Source organism: Myodes glareolus, chromosome 8 (genome assembly GCF_982192425.1).
Source record: "Myodes glareolus chromosome 8, mMyoGla1.1, whole genome shotgun sequence".
Taxonomy (NCBI): Eukaryota; Metazoa; Chordata; class Mammalia; order Rodentia; family Cricetidae; genus Myodes; species Myodes glareolus.
In genome coordinates, this window is record NC_142033.1 from 32533524 (window position 1) to 32552840 (window position 19317).

At 36.4% G+C, this 19317-nt stretch overlaps 1 protein-coding gene across 1 annotated transcript in view; it reads left to right on the top strand.

Moving 5' to 3' along the window:
- Chic2 (cysteine rich hydrophobic domain 2) overlaps window positions 1-17836 on the top strand; it is a 37352-nt gene extending 19516 nt beyond the window's left edge. The window contains exons 4-6 of the mRNA XM_048415156.3: window positions 9807-9863; window positions 10027-10086; window positions 16523-17836. Coding sequence (XP_048271113.1) covers window positions 9807-9863; window positions 10027-10086; window positions 16523-16573 — 168 coding nt within the window. The 3' untranslated portion in view covers window positions 16574-17836. The remainder of the gene's footprint in view (window positions 1-9806; window positions 9864-10026; window positions 10087-16522) is intronic.
- The last annotated feature ends 1481 nt before the right edge of the window (window positions 17837-19317 follow it).

Consider the following 19317-nt stretch of genomic DNA (forward strand, 5'->3'; position numbering starts at 1 on the left):
AGAGCACAAACCCATTTTTATTAATTTGTCATTAGTTTAAATCTTTGAGGGATATAGCATCACACAGATTCTTATCCAATGGCTTTAGTAGGAAGTTTGCTTTGGAATTTGACACAATTCATGCTATTGTTTCCATGGACTCTGGTAATCCCAGATTATACTGACTTTGTTCAGTTTGTCATCTGGAGGATTATGTTACTGTTTGCTTTGAACAAGTCCTATCTTTTACACAAGCAGAGTTTGATTTCATCTTAGGCATAAACACTTTATTTTTAGACCAGCTATGTGCTCCCTTTGGTTTGAGACCTCCACCTACAGCCACTTTATAAGTAGCCTCATAGACGTCTAGGCATATTTGCCTTTACAGTTCCTGTCCTCAGCAGACTCCAAGATAGAGGAAAGGATACCTTGCATATTTAAAAATGATTATTTGTTGGGATGGGAATGTTTTTTAGTGATGAAGTGCTTACTTAGCCTTTAGAAGGCCCTGGTTTAGAACCTCAGCACTGAAGAGGGGCAGAGAATGTGAAAGTTAATATTTTTAATATTTTAAAAGTTTGTTTAGTGTGTGTGTGTGTGTGTGTGTGTGTGTGTGTGTGTGTGTGTGTGTGTGCCTGTATGAATTTATGTGTATCACATGCTTGCAGGAACCTATGGAGGCCAGAAAAAAGGGTATCAGATCTTCTGGAACCAAAGTTGACAGGTAGTCATTAACCTCATGTGGTTACTAGGAAGTGAACTCCAGTCCTTTGCAAGAGCAGCAAGTGCTCTTAACCTCTGAGCTATCTCTCCAACTTTGAATGTCATACTTTTTAAAAATGGTTGTTTGTTGTTGTTGTTGAATTTAGACAGGGTCTTATTATGTAACCCAATTGAAACTTGGACTTAGGATTCTCCTGCCTCAGCCTTCCGAGTGTTGAAAGTATAAAGCATGCACTACTATGCCAGGCTTGAGAATGGTTAATGTAATCCTGATGTCAGTACCTTGTTAGATATATGTCAGTATTATTTTTCTACTATATAGCCTGTCTTTCCTATTCTCTTAACAGTGTCTTTGGCAGAGCCAAAGTTTTGATTTTGTTGACGTCTAGTTCATCAGTTTTTGCTTTTTTTTTTTTTTAAAAAAAGTGCTCTTATGCCAGGCGCACATATTCCAGCCCTTAGGAGGCAGAGTAGGCAGATCTCTGTGAGTTCAAGGACAGCCTGGTCTGCATAGTGAATTCCAGAACAGCCAGGGCTTCAGAGCGAAACTTTGTCTGGAAAAAAAGAAAAGAAAAATATAGTGCCTTTATTATTATATTTAATATTTTTGCCTAAGGCAAAGTTGTGAAGATTTTTGATCTTCTGCATTTTATGTATAGCTTTTTTTTTCTGTGTTTATTTATTTATTACAAACCAATCCCAGCTCCCCCACCCTCCTCTCCTCCAGTTCCCCACCACCACCTTCTTGGGCTCCTAAAAGAGGGTAAGGCCTCCCCAAGAAGTCAAACTAAGTCTGTAGCTTTGACAAGATCAAAGTTCATGTTTTGGCATATGACTTTCTAGGCTTTATAGCACCTTCTTTTGAAAGACTATTCTTTCAATATTTAATGGGCAATCATCATATTTGTATGTAACTGTTTTTGGACTTCACTGTGTTCCACTTGTGTTGACCTTAATATCACACTGTGTTATTTACTGTAGCTTATTTACTTTAGCTTAATGTTCAGTGGGGGGAGTCTTGCAAATTTGTCCTCCCCCCTGTTTTTAGATGGACTCTTCATGTGGCCCAGACTAGCCTTGAGCTTCCTATGTAGTAGATGACCTTAATCCTCTGCTCTTGCCTCCATCTATCAAATGCAGGGATCACAGGCATGTGTTACTGTACCTGGTTTATCAGGAGCTGGGCAGCCAACTCTGTTTCCTGCAACTTAGGCAGGACTATATCAGCTGAGCTACATTTATTAACTGTGAAATTTTGTTTTTTTCAAGATTTTTTAGGGGGTTATTTTTTTTCATGTAAACTTTTAAGTTCAATTTATTAAAAACTACAAAAACTAATGGATTTTTTTGAGATTTATTTTTATTTTATGTGTATGTCTGTGTATCATGTCAATGCTCATGATCCTGTGAAGATTCTAAACTTTACTGGTGCTTGATACAGTCTAGAACTGAAGTCCCCAATGTAAAGACAGAAATCATTTACAAAAACCGAATTGTAAAAGAGAATAATACAGTGTCATTTTTCACTGAGGAAAGAACTCGAATTTTAGGAGCTGGAAGGATGCTCAGTAGTTAAGAGCAGAGGACCTGAATTTGTTTCCCAGCACCCATGTCACACAGCTCACAACCACTTGTAATGCAAGCTTCAGGGACTCTGATGTCTGATGGCCTTTTTCTGCTCTTCACTGGCACCTGCATTCAGTGTGCCCACATTCATGTGCCACCCCCATAATTAAAAATAAATCTTTAAAATATTTTTTATTTAAATTTTTTGTTTGTTTGTTTGCTTGTGTTTTTGAGACAGGGTTTCTCTGTGTAATAGTCCATGCTGCCCTGGAACTAGCACTTGTGTAGGCCACGCTGGCCTTGAACTCAAAGAGATCCACTTGCCTCTGTGTCCTAATTACTGGGATTAAAGGCATGCACCACCACCACCCAGCAATTTAATTTTTTTTTATACAGTGTATTTTGATCATGTTTTCCCCTCTTCTAATTCTTTCTAGATCCTGCCCCGCCTCTTTTACTCACCCAACTTCCTGTGTTCTCTCGCTCTTCCCTTCTCTTGTTTTACTGGTCAGTACTCAGACTCAACACTGCACTTTTTCCCCACTGTCTCCATGAGAAACTATTAATCACAACTAAAGACTTGGAGGTTTGGCAGTGATGGAGTTCAGAAAGAGCGAGTGTTCTGGGAAAGATCATTTTTAAACAACAGGAAAAAATAAAACACACTAATGCCTACAGACACAGTACTTCGTACCAGTATGCTGTTGAAACAGAAAGACAAAAGCATGACCAGAATCCCTTTTTCTTTCTGTTTTCTACCTCAGTCTCTCGGGCAGAAAGTCCCTTCCTGAGTCCTCTCCCATCAGCTCCTACCTGTTTTTATTTTCTTTTCTATTTTTATTTCCTTTTCGAGACAAAATTTTGTCAATATGTTGGTTAATGTTTTATGTTAACTTGACACAAGATAGAATCATTTGGACCCAAATGCGAATGTCTCTATAAGATTTACCTGTTGATAAGTCTGTGGGGCCATTTTCTTGATTGATGATTGATATGGGAGGGTCCAGGCCTCTGGACAAGTGGTCTTGGATGGTATAAGAAAACAGGTTGAGCAATCCATGGGGTGGGGTAAGCCAGTAAGTAGGATTTCTCCATGACTTTGCTTCAGTTTCTGTTTCCAGGTTCCTGACTTCACTCAGTGGTAGAATATGACCTAAGAGTTTATGCACAATTAAGAATCAGTCATGGCTTTTTGCTTCCATGTCATTTTTTTATGCTTGCTTTTTTTAAAAAAAAAAAATTTGCAAGCCTTAAGATGAAACCCAAGGCTTTGTGCATGCTAAATAAGTATTTTTCCATTAAGCTACATCTTAGCTCTTTTATTTTACTTTAAATAGATAGATAGATAGATAGATAGATAGATAGATAGATACATACATACATACACACACACACACATACATACATACATACATACATACATACATAGAGTCTATCTTGTATAGTTTAAATAGTACTGGTTGACCTTGAACTTCTAATCTTGTCTCTACCTCCTAAATGCTGGGATTATAGATGCATACTACCGTACCTGACTTTGTTTTACTTTGTAAGACTTGGTTTGGGGAATTTATTTATTGGGTTCTTCTTAGTCACTGGTCTATTGCTGTGAAGTGACACCATGACCAAAGTGACTCTTGTGAAAGAAACCGTTTCATTGGGAGCTTGCCTACAGTTTCAGTCTTGCTTACAATCTTAGTCCATTATCATCATGACAGGAAGCATGGTGGCTAAGAGGCATGGTGCTGGAGAAGGACCTAAGAATGCTCTGATTTGCAAGCAGAGAGAGACACAGAAAGAGATAGAGAGATTGACTGAGACTCAGTACTAGCTGTGTGAACACACATTAGAATCCTTAGAGCATGTCTTTTGCCCAGAGCTGATTTGTGTGTGTGTGTTTATGTGTGTTCGTGCACACACATACACCTGCGTAGGTCACAGGTCAAAGGTGATGCCTTCTTCAACTCTGCCCAATTTTTTGGTTTAGTTTCTATGTTTTCAAGACAGGGCTTCTCTGTAACAGTTGTGGCTGCCCTGAAACTTCCTCTGTAGACCAGGTTGGCCTCCATTTCAGAGAGAGAATTCACAGAGATCCACCTGCCTCTGCCTCCTGAGTGATTGAAGAGATGTGCCACCACTGCCTGGTTCCAGTTTATTATCTTAGCACGTGGTCTCTGACTAGAAGTCGCTATTTTGGTATAGCTAGCTAGCCAGCAGGATGTAGGGATCCTCTTTATTTAATATGGGTGCTAACAATCTGAACTCAGGTCCTCATTGTTATACAGCAAGCACCATGTGAGCCACCATGTGGTTGCTGGGAATTGAACTCAGGACCTTTGGAAGAGCAGGCAATGCTCTTAACCACTGAGCCATCTCTCCAGCCCTAGTATTTTTATCTTAATGGAAGTTATTTCACTCACAGAGTTTTTCTAATTTTCTACTGTTACATGAAATTAAATTTTAGTTTTATCACAAAATTTTCTCAAATATTGTTCTCAAGTATCAATTCCCTTTAAAATTGTGCATCATTTTATGGATGTGCTTGACATGCCCAATTCAAAACCATGAAGTACCAGCATAACCTTAAAAAAGTAAGATTTCACTTTCACTTGCTAACCTGATGAAATGCCATGTAATTGTGCTTTACTGAGCTCCTTTAAAGTCACCCCTGAGCCCTGTAGTTTTTGTTGGGCAAATGCTCCCTTGTAACAAACAGCAACGTGTCCTAATTCTGGTCAGGACTCCTTGCTACAGCCACACTTTGAAGGTCAGTGTTCATATGCAGATTTTAAGACGTATTTTACATACAGGAAGGAAATTTGTTTAAAAATTCTTTCGTGGAATCAGTTCATATTTTTTTTATCTTGGAGAATTACAGGTTTTGTATTTGTAATGATACTGAGATATACTTAATTTTCAGTTTACCACTGAAATGTGAGTTTTAACATTAGTCCAGAACAAACGGAAGTGATTCAAGTAATTGTCCCTTTAGTTGAAGTAATCCATTCTAAATTATACAGTTTCCTTTTAATAGCCCAAACCGTTATTGTTTCTCTTATTTCCATTTGTATAATTGATGGATGCATTAGAGGCATTATTCTAGTTAATTTTTAATTGACGAATTACAAACTTAGCAGTTTGAATTTCAAAATGTTTTAAATAAGAAATTGAACATTTGAAATTTGCCTTGACATTGTTTAATACAGTGAACAAATCCAGTTCAAGTAAGTTTTAATTGCAGGTTTGAGTTGTTGAACTTTTGTAGATAGTTGTAAAAATTTGAAAAACCATTTTTTTAAACAACTGATTTAAATAAATTAATCATTGGTGATGAATGTTAAGTAATGGTGGTAACAAACTCAAGATGACATAACTGGCTCCTTGTCCTGTAAGACTCATTTATGTTTAGTGGCTCATATTGTGAACGTGTGTATGGAATTATTTCTTCATTCCTTAGGGGAGGGTAGAGTGTTTAGGAACAGCTATACAAAGGCCCTAAAAAAATTAAATTCAAATCGATTCTTGATTTTATGGAAGTCTAAATTTTATGTTAGTAGTTAAGATTTTGGTGGTTTATGTTTTACTGTTTTAAACTTACTTTAAATTACTTCTTGATTCTTTAGAAGTATGCCATATTTGCTATTAATTGTGATTAATCATCCTTTTAGCTATTTTATAATTTCTGTTGTTTTAATTTTCTTTGTAATTTTTATGTTTTGACTCTTCCATGGTTCTATCAAAAATTTGTGCCAAAGTCAACAGAAAATAAACCCAAAAGTCTATATGCTTGTTCAGTAATGGAAATGGCTTTAGTCATTCCAACAGAGCCAGGCAACTGTGTTAGAAAGACCCGACAGTGAGAAAAATATAACTGTAAAGCTGGTGTAATGAAAATATGTTGATATTGTTTAAATATCTTTGATGAGTAGATTTGGTGGGATCCAGATGCTGAGAACTGCCCTTCTAACACAGGCTTGCTGCATGACAGCATCTTACAAAGCCTTATTTTACTTATGTGGTGTAAGCTGGTGGTCTCGGTTCTTCTAATTCAAGACTCCATATGATAAAAGTAGGTTTCTTGTTGACAGCCTAGGCAGAAGGATGAAGATTCATTGATAAAGAATCACTAACCTGTCTTTCCACCCGAGCCTGTGATACTGAAAAGGATTAAGGCCACTGTAGGGAACTTGTACTGAAGCCTGCACTGCCCTTTCTCCTGTTCTTTCAGCTACACAGAAGATTTTCAGTTCCCATGACTATCACTCTGGTATTTTTCTCAAGCACTAAATTCTTCTTAGGAAGATAATATGAATTAATTTTAGGAAATGACCTAGAAGGATAATGTTTTGTTGGTATTTCATATATATATATATATATATATATATATATATATATATATATATATATATATATATATATATATATATATAAACTTAGAGTATTTTGAATTTGCTAGGTAGTATAATCACTTAAAATTAAATGACAGGTATTTATGTGATTAGATTTGCTTGTCTGGTTAATAGATATCAGGTTTGGCTGTGTTGAATTTTAGTATTTCATTATAGTCTGACAACCCTGTGGACATAAACTCTTAACTTTTATTTCTAGAAGACAGTAACTAAAATGTGATTTCTTCCCACTGAAGTTTAAAAGCTTTGAAATGCTTTTATAATGCTGAAATGTCATATTTTCTCCCACTATCTGCCAAATTGGTATTGTACTTCATCTTGAAAATATATTTTGATTTTGTGAACTAAAAATAATTGCGTAGTATTAAACATTCTCCATGGTTAAGCCTTTTTTCTTCCATTTAATTTGATCTTTTGTTGTTACTAACAAATAATTTGTGGCACAGTTTCTTTATTTTTTTTTTTAAATCATTGCTGGAATCACTTACTTGTCACCTTACTGTGCTGGAAACGTTCCTCTCAAATCAAGGGCTCCTTTCTGGTTTTGTGTGTTCTCACCTGCTCCTCTCTGTAAATCATTGAGATGTCAAGTGCAGTGATTAATTAAGCTGCACGTGCAAGTGCCTTTTTTTCACCTGTCAAGCAGGAGAGACGTCTTATAGCAAGATTAGATGGTGCTAATTCACAGCTTTACTCCAGACTTCAACAGTGTAGAAATATTGAATATTCAGATGATTATGCAGAATATGGCATAGCAAACTTTGTTTGCTTTAGAATCCTTAATATTATAGGATACAATTATACCCAACCCTGTCATTAAACTCCTAATTAGAGGCGAAGAATAAATTTGAAGTTCCTACATAAATATTTTAGAATTTTACATTCATACTTTGTAATTATCTTTTACACATATTGGTATTTGATTTAAGTAGAAGTAAATATTTTTAAGTTGATAAATGTTACGTGTAGGTGTGCATGTGTATTATGTATGTATGATAATGAGGGTTCTTGCTGTATAGCATGGCTTATACATTCTGGTAATTTGATATGGTAATAACCAGTCTTTTCTTTGAATAATAAATATTTGCAGAATGTAGTGTTAAGTTTTTAGGAACTACTTTTATATACTTTTAAAATAAAACAACAGACTTCAAAAGTTGCTTCTCCCTACCCGATTTCTTTAATTTTCCCCATCTTCTTTTAAATCGTCAGTAAAAGTAAAACCTCAAATTGTATAGTAATCTTAATCTATTATTAAAAGGTCCTAGAAAGGAAGATTACAAGGTGGATTCAGGTTTTGAAACGGTTTTACCATTGGTTTAGCAGCGGGTGGGCAGGCAGATGCCTGCTCATAGTAGAACCTATTGCCATTTTTCACCATTGATAGAGTAGCCTTTCAGAGTCAATGAGCTCTGTCAATGTGAGCTTGTCAAGGCTACAACTTCATAGACCTGAGAGGCGGTTTGAGAGGTCAGCCCTTTTCAGGTTCGCTGTGATGCAAATGAACTTTAATGCTTAAACAACTATTGGAATTTTTATGTCTGCTCCTTGTTCTTTTTTCTTCACAAAGTCATTGACGAGACATTCAGTGCTTTTTAAATTGGAAGTTGCATTGTGCTAAAGACCTAGTACAGATTTACGGAGGGCTGAAAGCAGTTAGATCATGTTCTTTTCATGGTGCGATTAGAATCAAATCGATTTCCCTACAGCCTTCAGCATTCAGATGGCAATTTTAACAAAGCTTGGGGGCTAGACAAGGGACAAAACGACTGAACTGAATGTTAATTACACTCTGCAGCCTTATTTTCTTTTGATTTGGGGCTGACTGGCAACTAAATTAACAAAAAGTGTGACCATAACTGCTGCCCTATTTTCATTTAAAAGGAGAGCTGCCTCTAAAAGGCTATCTTACAAAGAAACAAGTGAGGGCTGCTGATCATTGCTAACAAGGGCACTTTTTCTTTAAAATTCTTGCCGAAAAGACTGTTCAAAAAATTGTAATAAATTAGTCATTGACATTATTGCCAGAAAATAGTTGATTTTCTGATTTTTATGATATAAAAATTGGAAAATATAAGCACTCGTGGTAGTTTGATGCTAGCTGTAGTATGAATTATAATTGGTGCCTATGTGACTTTAGTGTCTTTCTAGCAGTTCAACATGCTGAAATGTAGTCCTAGAGCTGGGTTACAGTAGACACTTTAAATAAATCCTAACTTTTTTACGTAACAGACTTTAAAACCAGCATGTTCCTATCAGTTTTTCATGTCACTCAGTCTTGGTTAGCATTCAGGTCTTCATGCGATGATCAGCACGTCCTTAGAGCCACGCCACATTTAATATCAGTAGACACCTTTTTGCAGGAAAGCTGCAGCTGCATCAAGTTGCAGTTGATCGCCTAGCAGTAGTGTCACTCCTGCACCTGCGGAGAGTTAGTCTCATCCAGACACCTGGCTCCATGCATTAGCTTCTTTATTTACACCCCCAAGCAAGAAGTGGTCCATGCTGCATGGTCTATGTTGCAGCAACAGTGGGAAGCCCTGAAACAGTATCCTTGGATTAAGAATAGAATTTTACTCCCAGATACCACTTTTATGTTGCTTTAAATAAAAATCTGGCTCTGTTTGAAAATTGCAATAACCATCAAACTGATTTTGTCATACAATCCTAAAATTAGTTTGATTTTATAACTCATTTCCCCCTTTATTAACCTTCAATTAGTAGTTTTTTTAAGATTTACCCTAAAAGCCATTGATATTTTGTTAACTAATATTTAAATTATTATTGTTTTAAAAATAGAGATTAAGAAACCTTCATTACTTTTTAAGTACTGCAAAATGTTTCCTAAAGAAGTGGAGATTTAAGTTAAATAAGTAAATAAAACGACATTTGCTGTTTAGACTAATAGTTTTAAATCAAAGGCTGGTAAATTCAAAATACTTTAAAATACAAGCATATATATTTAGAGGAAAATTCATGTGAGGCTGTGCCTTAGTGCTGGACCATGGTGAGTGCAGACCACTCCTGCCTTGTCATCGTTTTATACTTCTTCCCCTTTCACACAGAAAGCAGCTGCAAAACAGCTTCTCTAAAACCAGTCAAGAGTAAACTTTCCCCTCATTTGTCTTCCAGACACGAAGATCGATCGAGAAGTTATTAGAATGGGAAAACAATAGGTTATACCACAAGGTGAGTGCTGCGGGGAGCAGCTTCGTACTGTTGGGTCTGAATTGCACAGTATGGAAACAGATGCTTTTGTTGGACTGAAAATATGAAAGATGGACGAATGGGTGAGTCTTGTGCCCAGGAAAATGGAGCTCATTTCTCTTCCTTTGCCCTCTTTCGTGTCTAGCTGTGCTTGCACTGGAGACTGAGCAAAAGGAAATGTGAAACGAACAACATGATGGAATATGTAAGTTAAAGGGCTGTTTTGTGAGTTTCTCTATTAAATGATCATTTATTTTGTTTCTGATCTTATTCTTTCCATGATTATTAATCAGCAAAGGTGTCAGGAGCTTAATCTCCTGAGTGCAAGGATTTTCTACGGTTCACAGATGCCTGGGTTTCATGTGCAAGACTGATGTATAAAGTTATGAATGACTTGAAAACAAGGCTTCACTGTGTTCTGAAAAATAATAAATTAATTGCCAAGATAAAATGGCCTGAACATGTGTTGATGGAGTGTGAAATTTTAGATGCTGTATAAAGAATAACCACAACCTTGGTTACGCAGCATGTCAGATATGGCGTTTTTATATCATGCTAATCAAGTTTCCAAGTATGGAAGAGAACTTTTCAGCCAAGCTGTTGAAGCCTGAGAAGGCTTTATAGACTTCGGCTGCCTGTGTGCCTCATGGCCTTAGAGGGTTTTCCGAAGGGTTACTAGAACATTGCTTTGTACAGTTATCTTAAACGTAAACAGATGTTGGCCAACCTGTTTTGTCCTTTAAAACATGACTGATTTTGGATACCCATACATAAATGTTCACACACACAACCATTTTAGAATTTTAGTTTATCGATGCCCTGATTTATTTGAATAATTGTTTTCTTTTTGAAAAGTTCAGAATACTTTAAGAAAATTTGAATTTACTTTAAGAAAATTTGAATTTATTAATTCTTCCTTGCGCTTAAGTGTTTAACTTTAAAACATGGAAAGGTTATTAGGTTAAAAGAAAAAGATATAAGAAAGGAAATAATTGTTGAAACTAAAACCAGGCTTTGTGAAGGACCTGGTGTTGCATTTCTGGGGAATTTTCACTGTTCTTTGATGCAATATAACCCTCATTGTGTATATGTATAAAAGATTTGTTAAAAAGTTTCCTGACTCTTCCATTATCAGACAACCAAATCTCCTTTTTCTCCTTTAACATACATCAAAAATATTTTATATGTTCTTTCCCCAATCCCCAAACTATCTTTGTTCACAAACTTAGTAATTTAGGTCTTACCTTTATGATCACATGTTAAATTCTGAGAGTGAGAAAGACGTGTGCTGCTTCATTATAACCATAAAACAGGAATAGCTGAGTGACCCGTTTGAGGTTGAACTGGCCAGATACTAGTCATTTCATCATTGATGGTAAGAGCTCTATTATTGGTACATTTCAAGGATTTCATGAAATAATAATTTGCTGTTATACATTTATAAACCAGAACACCAAGCTTAAACCTGAAGCTTTAATTACTTTTTGCACGTTTTTTGATTTAGTTTCGATAGGAAAAAAATGAAAGTTAATAACAAACTAGTTATACCTGGTGGTAGAGCACATGCCTACCACACAAGGGGTTTGATCTCTTGCACTGAGAAAAGTCTAAATTATGTAATTTCCAAGTGGAACTCTATGAAGAACATTCATTCATACAGCATATGAACTGGATTTTCTTTTATCTTTAAGAAATTTTCTCATCAAAACTAAATTAGTAGCTTTTTTGTTTCTCTAATTCTTTTAATTCTTTTTTTAATTCATTAGATTTTTTTTTTAAAAAAAAAACCAATCCAAATTCCCACTCTTTCCTTTCCTCCCAATCCCTCCACACACCTTCCCACCCCACCCATTTTTAATCCTAAGAGAGGGTAAGGCACATTGCTTTGTGGAAGGTCCAAGGCCCTCCCTATTACATCTAGGCTGAGCAAAGTATCTATCCAAAGAAAATAGAATCCCAAAAAAACAGTACATGCAGTAGAGATAAATCCCAGTGCCACTGCCAGTGGCCCCTCAGTCTGCCCCAGCCTTTGTCCACAACAAATGAGTAGCTTTAAAAACATTCTAAACTGTATACTTCATGAAATTTTTTAATTTACCTTAGATTTTTACATTATTAAGCTCTTTAAAGAATTGTATTTCACACGATCATAGAAGGTCTACAAAAGTACTTTAAATTGACTTTTAAGGTGATTTTTAGATGTTCTTAGAATGATGTGTGTTTGTGGTGGTTGAAATGGCACTAAGCAAAGCTTCAGAAGTTCTTTAAACTCATTTGAGCTTCATAGTCACACACAGTCTACCTTATGTAATGAATTGAGCCTTTCTAACTCTATATGCCTTTGTCTGTGACTTATACAAACTCTGATTGTTAAAGCGAAGTATTTTCCCCTCGTTATATTTTGACTGTTAGAGATAATCTAAAAAGAAGAAATAGCAATGCAAAACTGTTGTTGTTGTTGTTACTCAGGTATGAAATATGTGTGTGGTTTGTGAAGGAACACATTTTCAGGGCGTCGTTGTTTCAAAACTAAGATTCAGATAGCATCAAAAATAGTCATGTTGACTGAAGTGTTGGCTCATCAGTTATGAGTACTTATTAAACTTGCACCTCCATGTCTGCTCATAATGTCTAGAACTCCTCTCCCAGAGCATCTGACATTCTCTTCTAACAACTAATCAGGCATACTCATGGTGCATGTTTATATGCACACGAATAGTGCATGTATATCCATTTTGCAAAACACAAATGTACACACAGATAATAAAAATGAAATCAGCTACTGTTTACACTTTGCATATATACTGTAAAATGATGTGTTCATTCCAGGGCCTGAAATTTAAAAACATTACAGTGGAAGATATGTTTAAATGTCAAAATATTTAGCCAATGAGAACTTGGAAGTCATTTAAGTATTTATTCATTAACTTTTAGAGCTACAAAGAATCTTTTCATCTGGTCCAACCATTTATTTATAGGTGACGAGCATGAGAAACAGGGAAATCGAGCACAAATGAAGCTGGGTGGAGAAAAAAAGAACTTTTTGAAAAGATGTATTTATTTTTATTTTATATGTATGAATGTTTTGCCTGCATGTATGTCTATGCACCATATTTGTGCCTGGTGCCCTCAAAAGCCAGAAGAGGGCACTGGATCTCCCAGGGCTGAAGTTGTGAGCCGCCACATGGGTGCTGGGGAGCAAGTCCAGGTCCTCAGCAAAAGCAAGCAGCCAGTGCTCTTAACCACTAAGCTGTCTTTCCAGCCCTCTTTTTTTTTTTTTTTTAAATACTTGGACAATTTCAAACGTGTAGAATGTATTTTGTTCACTCCCCCTCCTCCCAATATTTTAACTTCTTCTACTCCCCACTTCCTCTGGAGCCCTTCTTCCCAACACAACCCCTCCTACACTCCATGTATATCTTTTATCTTTCTCTTTTTTAAAATAACCTGCTGAGTTTAATTAGGGTTGCTGGCATGTGCATTGGTACAGCATTATCTACCTGATCCAGTAGTTTATCAATGCCTGTACCCTGAAGAAAAGTGACTTTCCCTCTCCCAGCAGCTAGGAATTGCCAGTAGCGTTTCAGTTAAGGGGCGAGGTTGCATGGTTCCTTCCCTCTCTAGCCTGGAGCCTGCAGAATCTTGTGCAGGTCGCCATTGCTGTTGTGATCTCACAGGTGCAGGAGCATGCTACGTCCAGGAGGCAGGGTTACCTGATGCTCCTTTCCTCGGGTTCTTAGGCTTTCTCCTCCCCTTTCCTTAATGCTATCTGAATGTTTGTGGTGGAATGAGTAACAGAGGTAGTTTGACTAGGGCTGCGCACTCAACAAGTACTTAACCCTTAGTGAGAACATATTCTAGCTAGTGAATATTTTCTAAGTAAATAATAGGCCAGGATGACCTAAGGTGACTCCTAAGGCTTCCTGCAGGATAACTAGAAAGGGAAAGGTGTGTTTGTGAACCAAGAATGGAAGTGCTTTTCTTCTTGAGGCAAATCAAAAGACCAGTAGAAGTCAAGAATGAAAATTAAAGTTCCTGGCCCAGATGGTTAACAAAGCACTTGATCAGAGCCTCCATGTCAAGACCCAACCTTTGAGAAAAACAAGTTTCCAACTTTAGAAGATAGCCTCATCATATAAATTTTCAACAATCAAAATGCTTTATTATATCTATTTGTCAAAGGTACTTTTTTAAAAAAATAAAGTTTTGGCCTTTTTATTCATAATTTTTTAAAAGATATTTTGTTTTTATTTTAAGTGTATGAGTATTTTGCCTTCATGTATGTCTCTGCAGCCAGTGTTTGCCTGGTTCCCAGAGAATACAGAAGAGGGTGTTTGAACTAGAGTTCCAGGTGGCTGTGAGCTGCTGTAGTGGTGCTGGGAACTGAACCTGGATCCTCTTCCAGAGCAACAAGTGCTCTTAACTGCTGAGCCATCTATTCAGCTCCTTCATATAATTTTTTGAACTCTATTTTATCCAGAGTTGGAGCATGGAAAAGATATAACAGTTTGATATAACTATTATATTTAATATAATCAAGTTCAAAATAAAAATTAGCTGTAGTCAGCGTTCATACTTGTGCTATAAAATTTTTGGTTTCCTTTGGTTTACTATTAAAAGTGCCTTTGGAACAAATTAACTAGTTTTACTAATCCAGGAAGAGAAGGGCTTGAGAAAAAGGAATAGCTGGGTTAGAGGTTCACAACTGTGATCGCTCTTTTCTAGGGCCTAAGGTCTCCACAGGACTGCTAGTTTCAGAGCAGACATTCCTAAGAAATCAGTACCCAGAATAAAATCTGGGGAAGAGGCAGAGATTGAATGAGCACAATAGCGTGGGGAGAACAAGTGCGTAGAAACTGAGCAGGATAGCTCCTGACTATAACCCCAGCGCTTACAGGGATTGGGGAGGGGTGAGGTCAGTAAGCCTGACTTACTGAGTAAATTCCAGCTCTTCAAAAAGATTCAGAGGGAGGGAGAAAGGGAATAGTCAGAGAGAGAGCTCCTCCATCCTGCTATGATAAAATATAAGCAGTTCTAGGACATAGAGAAGACCTGTGGGATTGAGTTGATTAAAGAGAAGAAATATTAATACAAATAGCGATTAACTATATCAACACTATGAGAGAAAAGGCAAAGCTTCGGAATTGAGGATTTTTGTTTTTACCTTTTGAGATAGTGTCTAGCTATGTAGCCCTGACTGACCTAGAACTGGTTTACATTTATTTACTTTGTATCTATGTGAGTGTATGTGTGGAGGTCAGAGGATACCCCAAAAGAATTCTCTTCTTTCTCCATGGGAGTTCCTGGGCTTGAATTCAGGTCATCAGACTTGGAAGTAAATGCCTTCCCTACAAAGTCATTGTGCCTATCTGGTCTAGATCATTAGTTTACGTAGCACCATACACTGAAACCTCTATGTTCACTTCTCAGTATTTCTCATTCTTTGAGGCATGCATGCAGACACATGCTACTCTGGTGTATCAAGTGGAACACCTATGTTACCTGCCTCTAATTACCTTCTTGCACTTCTGTAGAAGGCTTGAGGGGGGCGCCAGCATCAAAAAAAAAGACACAGAGACTTATTATTAATTAATTATGAAAGCTTAGCCTTAGCTTAGCCTTATTCTTAACTAGTTCTTATAACTTAAATTAACCCATATCTTTTAATCTGTGTTCTTTTATGTGGCTCAGTTACCTTAACTCTATATTCCTCATTCTGTTACCTCTCCCTCTGGCTGGCAACTCCACCTTCTCTCTCTCTGTCTGGAAGTCCTGCCTATCTCTCCTGCCTCACTGTTGGCCATTCAGTTTTTAATTACACCAGTCACAGTAATACATTTTCACAGTGTCCAAATATCCCACAACAGACTTCCATTATTTTACTCTTTTTTTTTTTTGCATAGAATTGAAGGATATTTCACACTCAGTGAAGGTTCAGAAATAAAAAGAAAACTCAGTGATGAGGTTCAGGGTTATTAGATAAATAAATGTCATTTAAAACTGATAAAATTAAGGTGGTTGTGGTGTTACATGCCTTTAATGCTAGCACTTTAGAAGCAGGTACAGAGATTTCTATGATTTCAAGGCCAGCCTGGTCTACATAAAGGGTTCCAGGCCAACCAGTGTCTTTAAAAAGGATAAAATTAAAGTTTGAAATATATGTGGATTTTCAAAATAAAAAATTGTGTTTTGTTAGCATGTACTAACTATACTTACTGAGCTTCATTATGACATTCTCGTACATGTATAATGTATTTGTTTGGGCTCACCCTCCATTACCCTCTCTTGTCCCTGTCCTGCTCTCACTGAGCCCCTTCCTGCTTGCTCTTCCCAGTGAGTCCCCTTCTACTCTGACTTTTTTGTTTGTTTGTTTTTAGTTTTTTGAGACAAGGTTTCTCTGTGTAACAGTCCTAGCTGTGCTGGAACTTACCTTGTAGACCAGGCTAGCCTTGAACTCACAGAGATCCTCCTGCCTCTGCCTCCCAAGTGCTGGAATTAAAGGCGTGAGCCACTATCACCCAGCCTTATGTCTTTTTTTTTAAAGGAAAAAATTTAAACAGCAGAATATGGCATGTTTTAAGGTTAAGAAAAAAAATCTGCTTTAAATTGTTTAAAACTCCTTTTTTTTTCTCCTTTTACAGGTCATCCTCATAGAATTTTTACCAAAGACACCGATTTTTCGACCAGATTAGCATTTGCTTTATTTATAGAGACTTTGCAAGTGTGTTGTCTTTCCAATGGTGCCTTGCTTGGTGCTCTCCTGCTGGTGACATGATGCTGGTTCTACAGAATGGGGTGGTGTTTTTGTTTGTTTTGTTTTTTAAATAACCGCATGTTCTGTGTGTGCATATTTGTCAGACTTTGCAAGTTATTTCATACAGATGTTTAATACTTAAGTTATTGTGCTTTTTCTGTTATGTATTCTGATTTTCAAGGATTACTTTTTGTATTCTCAAAAAAAATACATTTGAACTTAGCATAAAAATGGCCAGACTTTGTTATTTTGTCAAAAAGGTTCACACAACCCCTTATTTATCAATTCCTTCACAAAGAAAAGCACACCTGTCAGCTCTGACATGCTCTTGTACTTTCCTTTCTTACTTTTAGAATTTGTCACAGTAGTTATTTGAAAACAGTAAGTTTTCTCGCATAGTCTTTTGGACCTGAGCTGACCTTTCTCACACAGTTCCTGATGCTCTGTCTGTCTTGGCAGATACACTTGAGCTTTATGAAAAAGTAGCAGTGGTTTTGAAAATATCTCTTGTCCTCAAAAGTGATAAATTTCCTAGAAGAGACACATCCCAAATAGTGTGCCCACAGCAGCAGTTTCTAGGGCTCCGTGAGCTCACTGTAGAGTGCCCTCTGTCTTCAGAGTTCCAGTTGACAGGCAGGATGGCAGCTGTGCTTGATGATGTTTGAATTACCCCTTTTAAAATTAAAAGTAAAATGTGTTTCCCATCTAACGTAATTGTGGAATGAATGTGTTTCTGAATAGTTTGGAAATCAAAGTTCTAGAATTAAAAATTATCTGATATAACACCGATGTATTGTTATATAGAGTAGATAGTTACTAAGAAATAAAGGGTATGTTTAATACTATTTTCAATCTACCCATTCACTTTCAATCCAGTTACATAATTTTGATTGAAAATTGGATATTTAAGTTCAGATCAGATTAACTTATTACTTTTAAATATACACATACATGTATTTTTTTGTTTGGTTGTACATATCTCCACACTATAGATTTTTGAATGGCTTATGTGTAGACTTTGGTTTTTTTTATAAGCTTAAAATTATACACGTTTTAATGTGTGTCAAGAACTTGTTCCATATAGTTGTAGTATCGAGCAATAATGTGAATAACTTTGAAATTATATAAACTATGTTTAATAATTTGTATTAAGAATTGGTACCACTACCTTCCTCCCTGTATTAAACCTTTTAAATACCAATTTTGTTAATTTATATACCTGTATTTTTAAAAAGTGTTTCTTTGTACTTCCCTAAAGTACTGTGCTGCTATATAAATTTGAATAGCTAATGCCAGTATCTCATATCCTATATGGGACTTCAGGAATTGTCTTTAAAACTTTGACTTTAGACAGTGTCCCAACGTGTCTCTCTCTCTCTCTCTCTCTCTCTCTCTCTCTCTCTCTCTCTCTCTCACACACACACACACACACACACACACACACACACACACGAACTTAACATCATGAATTCATAGAAAACTTCTCTGTGAAGCACTCAGAGTACAAAGGACTTAAATGGTTCACCCCTTTATCTAACCTTTGTTTAACCAGGGTAGGTATGTCCTACCACCGTAAGTAGTACACTTCAAAGTAATGCTGTTCCAGACTTCAGTGTTTTCTGTGTTTCAGTGTGAAATGATTGTGTATTCATCATTGTGTATTCACACAGTACTGAACTCACTCAGGCTTCAGAAAGAGCAGCAAACCATGATGACCGTGAGACTACACAACAGTGCTCCCTGTACACAGTTGTCAGTGTAGAATGCCATAGCTGTAGGCTGCAGAGGAAACTTTGACCTAGTTAAGAGGCCATTTGTCTCCTATTGATCAGTTGCAGTTTCAAAACTGTATTGTAAGACTATCTTCACAACTAATATTAAGTATAGGATTTTAAAGGCTTTTACAACTGTAATTAGAAATGTGTTCCCTGCTGAAAATGTGCACTCCCACACTTCAAATGTACACAGAAAAGAACCCTGGTGCATTGTATGTGCATTACCATAAACCAATCACACCTCAAGCATTTAGAGTTTTCACTAATGGCTTACAGTATTATTATTTTTTAAATCATATTTTTTAAATTTAAGTACCCATGTACTGGAAATTATATGTCAGAGGCACCCTTGTTATGTGAACATCAATCAGTTCAAGGAAATACTTAAACTGAAGGTTGTTCCTCAGCTCCTGTTTTCTGAACTTAAGTTTGTAAGCCATGAACCATTGGTGCTTTTTAGACTGGCCAAGGAAGTAGATTACTATCAGATAATCCAATGTATAGATTTGTATATAAGCCAATAAATTAACTATGATCTTTTTTGTACATTATTGGCTTTTTACAGGTAGTCACTATTGCTACATAGAAACTCTTTTCCCAGACAATATATTTTACAAACTATTACATTTTACACACATCTGTGAATATTTGGATTAAAATCACTACTCCAGAGTTCAGTAGCAGTGGTAAAACTGATGTGACATTTTTAGCTTTGAGGTCAATGTTGCTGCCTTTTCTCATGAAGGGGTCACTGTATCTATCTAAATTACCAGCAGATATACCAAGAGTCTTTAATGACTAGATTCCAGTTCTTTAGACTATCATAAACTATGTAATTTTGCCTTAAAATCCGTAAAATAAATTTAACAAAACCTTGGATAATAATAAACCATGAGTTCCACTAATT